Source organism: Tenebrio molitor, chromosome 1, assembly GCF_963966145.1.
Source record: "Tenebrio molitor chromosome 1, icTenMoli1.1, whole genome shotgun sequence".
Taxonomy (NCBI): Eukaryota; Metazoa; Arthropoda; class Insecta; order Coleoptera; family Tenebrionidae; genus Tenebrio; species Tenebrio molitor.
Window position 1 is genome coordinate 44,926,198 of NC_091046.1, and position 6,480 is coordinate 44,932,677.

Genomic DNA, 6,480 nt, shown 5'->3' on the forward strand with positions numbered 1-6,480 from the left:
GTGGTTTCCAAAGGACATCTTCAAAATTATATTTATTTTCAGAGATAGAAACGTTCACAGTAAAAAAGCAAATACAACCGAAACAGGAATAATTTAAGGATATTTTGTTAAGTCAACTGTTAAAACCTGACTCACTAGGCAATCGGCCGGTTGCGGACAAATGCCGATGAGTGAATCTGCGTGCGAATAAAACTCCTCTTTCAAGGAAATAACGATGGTCTGCAGCGACTCCGTCTTTTCCCTGATGTACTTGGCCACCTTCCCTATGTTAGTGTTGTCGAGTGCGGCATCAACTTCGTCCAACACGAAAAACGGTGCTGGTTGATAACTGTGTATGGCGAACAACAACGCCAGAGCGGCCACCGTTTTCTCGCCACCCGACAGATTCGACATGGGCTGGAATCGCTTCCCCGGAGCCACACAATTATAGTTGATCCCGTCCAAGTACGGCTCTTCTGGATTCTCCGCCCCCAGGAATGCCTGCGCCGACTGATTCTGCGCCAGCGACTTGTAGATGTTGTCGATCTCGTTGGAGACGTGGTCGAAACACCTGGTGAACCTCTCGTACCGCTGCTGCTTGCTCCTCTCGAAGGCGGCTTTGGCCTTCTTGTTCTGCTTGCGGAGGTTCTCGAACTCCTCGTTGGTCGACTGGAGTTTCCCCTGCGCCAGTTCCAGTTTTTGGATGGCGCGCATGTTCGGCGCCTGGATCTTGGTCAGGGTGTCTTGGAGGCTCTTGATGGAGTTGAGGAGTTTGTCCGCCATCTTCTTGATCTCGTCCTTTTCCTCCAGGTCCTTGAGGTTGTCGGAGAGCATGTTGTAGTCGATCTTGATCCGCGCCTCCTTTTCGTACTGCTGCACCGTGCTGCTGAGGTCTCCCGAAGAGCTCTGCGACGGATCCGACGCCGCGATGTCCTCCATGTTTCCCACGATCATCGGGATGGCGATGTCGTCCATCTAAAAATCGCCGATCAATCAAAAACGATGACACTTGGACTTGGTACCTTGCACTGCATCAAGATGGCGTGCCTCTCGCTTTTCTTCCCTTCGATCTTCGATTCCAGAGAAACCACCGCCTTCTGCACCGCCTGCACGTCCTTCGCTATGCTCCCCACTTCCCGCCTGGCCTTCCCCAGTTCCTCCTCCATCCCGTCAACTTCCTGTTTCTTGTTGAGCCTCTGCGCCTTCAGCTGCTCCACCTGGTGCAGATCCTTGTCGATCTCCTCCCGCTGTTTCTGTTCCTGCTTCTTGCAGGTCTCCAGTCGTTCCTCCTCGTCGTTGACCGTTCGCTCCCACCTGCTCACGTTATCTGCAACCGATTTCTCGAATCGAAATTTCTTTTACAAATTTCACGAGATTTTACTCTGCGTGTCGCGACTCTTCTCGAACTCCAGGTTGCTGGTGATCCTGTTGATCTGCTTCTGGAACTCCAACCGCTTCTGCTTGCGCTCCTCCTGGGCTCTGAGTTCGCGATCTTCGTACTGTCGGATGTTGCGGATTCCGATTTCTTGGCAAAACTGCGAGAAAACGACGTCTTCGACGCTGTTCATCTGGAGCTTGATCTCTTCGATTTGTTGCTCCCGAGTTTGCATCGTTTTCTCGATCTCTTCGATCTTGGGCTGCATGCAAATAATAAAATTTAAAAACCCTGCAAAATTCACTTACTCCGTATTTGTGCATCTCCTCCGACAGCTTGCCCAGTTCAGTGTCCACGGCCTTGATCTGCTTCATCTACAATAAAAAAAAAATTGAAACGTCATCAACACCGAAAACATTTCTATTACAGTGCTCTCCATGTCTGTTTTGGCGTATCTCAACCTCGTCTCCAGACCGCGAATCTGCGAATCGACGGTGTTGAGCTCCGACTCTTTCCGCGACTTCTTCATCGCGTCCCTCAACTCTTCGGTCAGTTTTTCCTTCTGCGCCTTCAACTGAGAAATGTGTTTCTCATCCCACCTTTTCGCTTTTCTCGCCAGATCCAAGCTGCCCCCGGAAATAATTCCCGACTTTTGGTAGTAAGTACCGTCCAGCGCCACCGCCTACATCACCAAATGTTATTTGTTTGAAGACTCGACGTTCAATTTTTTACTTACGTCATATCGTCCACCCAATTCGTACGCGACTTTCATTGCATCTTCGGGAGTCTCGCACACTAGAGCGTTGTTGGTGGCGAACAATACGGCCTTGGCCACCGCTTGGGGCTCAAACTGAAGGACGTCGTACAACAGTTTGACTCCCTTGGGGTCCGTGATGCTCCTCAATCTCTCCTTCACAGGCTTGGCTTGCAAATAATCGAGAGGAAGGAACGTTTCCGGGTCCAACATTTGCTCTTTTAGGTACTTGATGCACTGCCTGGCGGTGTGCTCGCTGTCGACGACGATGGCCTCCATGAATTTACCCAAGACTTTGGTGATGGCCACGTTGTACCTCTTGTGAATGGGTTGGCACATGTTGATCATTCGATCATACTGAAACAAATATTTTCGTGACTTCTCCCACCACCACTAGAGGTCGCGCTAGCAATTCTAGCCAGCCCCTTACCACGCCCGGGTAGTTGCTTTTGAAGCGTTCCACGATCTCCTGTTTCTTCTTTCTTCTCGCGTCTTCGTGTTTGTCGGTTCTGGCGTCACCCAATTGCTCCAAAACGTCGTCGAGTTGTTTCTGAATCTCGTGGACTCTGTCCTTGGAGGATCCAACGTCTGACTGAAGATCAGATCTGAGTTGTTTCTGATCTTGCAAGGCCTGCTCGCTCAATCTGCAACCAAAAACTTTTTCTTCAAACCGACTCAAGCATTTCCACTAATCTGACCTGATATGCTCGGCCAACTTCTCGATTCGCTTCTCCATCTCCTCCTTCTCGTGACACTTCTGTCTGTGTTTGTTCTCCGCGTCGGTCCTCATCCTCGACACGTTGTCCAGGCGATCTTGGTCTGACTTCTGCTCCCTGTTCACGGAATCCAGTTCTTGCATGTACCTGGCCGACCTCTTCGCCGCCTCCTCCTTCAGTCTGTGGTACTCAATGACCTAAACAAAATGATGAGCACAATCCAAAACACGTTTACTCTCGTTTACTTGTTCGTCCTCCAGGTGTACATCTCTGCCTTGACTTTGCGACTCGCCAGCGATTTGACTCTCGTACTCCTCTTTAGCCTGCTCCACCTCCCCCAGTTCGTCTTCCAACTTCTTGATGTCGTTCATGTGTGCCTCGTGAGCCTTCCTCGCCTGTTCAAGTGTTTTTATAGCGCCATCTAGTTTCTTCTGCATGTGAGAAACTCGCTCCTTCGCTTTGATAAACTGGGGCCGCTTTTTCGAAATCTCGACTTCCTAAATGCACAAAAATTGAGACAACTTCTACAGTTTCAACTCCAAATCAAGTGGACTTACAACTTCGCGAATGTCTTGCTCGATTTTCGCCAACTCCCTGTTGAACCTTCCTTGTTCTTTTTTCTTCTCTTTGAGCAGCTCCTCCGCTTTTTCTTTCTTCTTCTCGATCTTTTCAACTTCTCTCTGTTTGTGTTTCAAGTCATTCTCCAAATTTTTCATCTCGCGTTCGTTGTGATACAGACGGAAAAGTTGATGTTCAACCAGTTTATCATTCTAGAACCACAAAATCAATTAATACACTCAAAAAATCAATAAAACCTAGTACCAAATCGTCTTTTAGTCGAGCATATTTGTCCGCTTCTTCTTTTTCTAATCTCGCTTCTTTCCGTTCAGCGTTGATTCCTTTCTTCTTCTGATAAGCAAAGTTGATTTCTTCTTGTGCCTTTTGCATCTGTTGCTTGAGGCGGTCATATTCTTCCTTCAAAGCGCCAGAACTGCAACATTTTAATGTTATTAACACTGTTACTACTGATAAATAATTAAATTGCGATATACCCGCTAATTTCCTCAAACAAAGCAGTCATCTCTTTGGGGTTCTTCATAGCAACTGACTCTACAGCCCCTTGAAACACCAAAAAATTCTTTCCTTTTACATTGATGCGCAACTTTTCTAATTCAGCTAAATACTCATTATTTGACACCACCTACCAGAAAAGAAATTATTAGCTTGGCAACAACACAAAGTCTGTATCTACATGAGTAGTATCCAAACAAACATAGTAGACCAATAATGTTTGTGCTTGCCTAAACAACATTATGACAACTTCACTAATGCTGATCTGTGAAGCACAAATAAACTTGGGCTGAACTTACAGTGCCATTTATTCGATACTCCGAAGAAGACCCCTGGACTGATCTCTGGAAGCTGATTTCTTTTCCACTCTCCTCTTCCAGGACAAAAACGGCGGTCACAGAAGCGCTACAATAGATTCATTGAAGGATTTGGTACAAGAGAGTCACAAAGTTGTCTACCTTCGAGAAATGGGTTTGCTAATAGCGGCGCCGTGAATGAGGTCGCTGAGTCTCTTCACGCGCAAGCTTTGCGTCTTTTCGCCCATGACGAAGCTAATAGCGTCCATAAAGTTTGATTTGCCTTAAAATGAATCGATCTGTGATTGTTTTGTGGTTCGTATGCGATTAGGTCATTACCTGAGCCATTTGGACCGATTACCGCGTTGAACGGTTTCAAGGGGCCTATTATTCGGTGTCCCCGGTACGACTTGAAGTTTTCCACTTCAATGTGTTTCAGTCTGGGAGGCATTCTGTGAATTATTAGAAGAATTCCATATTATTCAAACGAAAACACCGCTTATTATTTTCACAAACAATATGGCCGACGCGTCACTACCAACCTGACAAAACTAAAAATAGTGAAAATCGACGAAGGAAATAAAAACAACTAAAATATGCCCTATTTTTTATATTAAATCAAAATAAAATGGGTCTGTTGAATCTACAAACCACTACAATTGTAAAAAAAATGACAAGTTCTATGACTTCAATCAAATACTAAACTACCAGTCTTAGGAGGAAGGTTTGGGAGTATCTTGAAGCAGAAGACACTGCTTTTGGATTCTCCTGGATAAGCTTCTGGTCGCGCTTGTTTGTGGCACATCTATATTTGTTCTGTCTAACTTTGGAGTGCATAACACGCTATGTCCACTCCTGATATTGTTGTACATGTCTACAGCTTTTCTCGTTCTGGGACTTGAAACTTCCAAATTTTTTGACAAATTTTTATTCAGTGTGGATTTGCGCAAATCTATGCTTTTTGAAATCACTGGAGAGACTAAGATTTTCGACTTTGCACTTCCTTGAGCTGCTATTCTGATAGATCTTCTATTTGTGTTCTCCTTATTTTCATTAATTTCATTTAAAAGCTCTGCAATTCTATTTAAACCAGACTGGCGCTGCACTTGATAGCATTCAAATTGTTGTTTTAATAACTGGAACTGTTCTTCATCTTGCTTTATGAGGTTCAAGATTTCACTGAAAACTGGGTCTGAATGGTTTTTATGCTTCTTTCCAGAATTTGTAAGTCTTGTATTTTCTAATAAGGCACACATTGATGACATTGGTGATGCAGATTCACTTATATTATTGAGTTTCCTTGCAGATGCAAGAATTTTTTCTAAATGTAAAAACTCCCTTTCTGACAAGGAATCTCCACTAGTTGGTGTGTGTTGAGTTTCATCATTTAAAAGTATTTTTGGAGGTGTATCTGCAGCAAGTTCTGCTTGTGAGTCCTCTTGGATTGAAGTTATTGGAAACAAAACTACAGGCTTTTGCATTAATCTCTTAGTTAAGAATTTTTCAGCCTCATCCACATCTACCAATGGAGTGTCACCATTAAAGACATGAGATTTTTTCACTACATTAATCTACAAATAAACACTTCAACTATCTTAATAAATAAAAATTCATTCTAAATTTACCTTCTTAGAATTAATTTTATTTGTACTAAAATTATTGGCAATAGAACTTCTTCTGCTTAAAGAAGAGAATCTTTTGTCTTTTTTGCTTTGTGGTACTTTGAACAATTCTTTGCAAACAGGCTTATCAATTTTGCGCTTTTTGAGCAAATTCTTAGGAGAACCCTCAAAGTCCCCAGGTGTGAGGATATGTCTTCCAATGGGAATAAATTTTCTTTTTACACTACTTGATTGTTCCATATCTTTCTTGCCTGCGGATCCAGATGTTATACACTCTAACAACACACAAAAAAAAAGTTAATAATGATTTAAAACGTCGTCTTTTCATTCTTACTGGGAAGTTTCATTGGGACAATGTGAATTTTTCCATTTTCATCTTTAGCTGGAGCACAAAAAAAAAACAAACGTTAATCAAAGAAAGCTCAAGAATATTTTAAATATTTACCAAAACCGTTCATAATTTGTGTCATCTTATCCATTTCTTTCTTATTAATTTTTGCCTTCGCTGGTCTAACGATTTTTGCAACTTTCAAATCAGCTGTCACCTGTCACTTCAAAAAAGAGCGCATTCAGAGCTACCACCACTAAAATTAGTAGAACGACTCCTTAAGTGCTTTCTTCGAATTTGAAAATTAAAAATAAAATTGTACTCAAAAACAAATTTTAA

The 6,480-nt window shown here is 43.3% G+C and overlaps 2 protein-coding genes across 2 annotated transcripts; both read right to left on the bottom strand.

Annotated features, from left to right (window-relative positions):
- Positions 1-19: 19 nt before the first annotated feature.
- Positions 20-4,731, bottom strand: SMC1 (structural maintenance of chromosomes 1). Its single transcript, XM_069054476.1, has 15 exons — positions 4,531-4,731; positions 4,354-4,474; positions 4,195-4,300; positions 3,877-4,025; positions 3,647-3,815; positions 3,382-3,594; positions 3,070-3,321; positions 2,807-3,021; positions 2,539-2,752; positions 2,091-2,465; positions 1,782-2,036; positions 1,663-1,728; positions 1,361-1,616; positions 1,002-1,306; positions 20-954 (listed from the first exon to the last, which is right to left on the bottom strand). The coding sequence occupies exons 1-15, from the start codon at positions 4,640-4,642 to the stop codon at positions 94-96; spliced, it is 3,669 nt and encodes a 1,222-aa protein (XP_068910577.1). The 5' UTR covers positions 4,643-4,731; the 3' UTR covers positions 20-93.
- Positions 4,732-4,786: 55 nt separating this feature from the next.
- On the bottom strand, positions 4,787-6,397 carry LOC138135729 (uncharacterized). The gene is made up of 4 exons (XM_069054582.1): positions 6,259-6,397; positions 6,148-6,195; positions 5,817-6,088; positions 4,787-5,762 (listed from the first exon to the last, which is right to left on the bottom strand). Exons 1-4 carry the CDS (start codon positions 6,290-6,292, stop codon positions 4,905-4,907), a joined length of 1,212 nt encoding a protein of 403 aa, XP_068910683.1. The 5' UTR covers positions 6,293-6,397; the 3' UTR covers positions 4,787-4,904.
- Positions 6,398-6,480: the final 83 nt, after the last annotated feature.

Bases quoted from the DNA above. Each gene is read 5' to 3' on its own strand.
- SMC1 (XM_069054476.1), bottom strand. From the start codon at position 4,642: ATGCCTCCCAGACTGAAACACATTGAAGTGGAAAACTTCAAGTCGTAC. The intron at 1,729-1,781 runs GTAATAGAAATG...TTTTTATTGTAG, and splicing joins AAACAGACATGGAGAGCACT to ATGAAGCAGATCAAGGCCGT. The intron at 1,307-1,360 runs GTAAAATCTCGT...AATCGGTTGCAG, and splicing joins GAAGAGTCGCGACACGCAGA to ATAACGTGAGCAGGTGGGAG.
- LOC138135729 (XM_069054582.1), bottom strand. From the start codon at position 6,292: ATGGATAAGATGACACAAATTATGAACGGTTTTG. The intron at 6,089-6,147 runs GTAAGAATGAAA...GTGTGTTGTTAG, and splicing joins TGTCCCAATGAAACTTCCCA to AGTGTATAACATCTGGATCC. The intron at 5,763-5,816 runs GTAAATTTAGAA...GTTTATTTGTAG, and splicing joins ATAAAATTAATTCTAAGAAG to ATTAATGTAGTGAAAAAATC.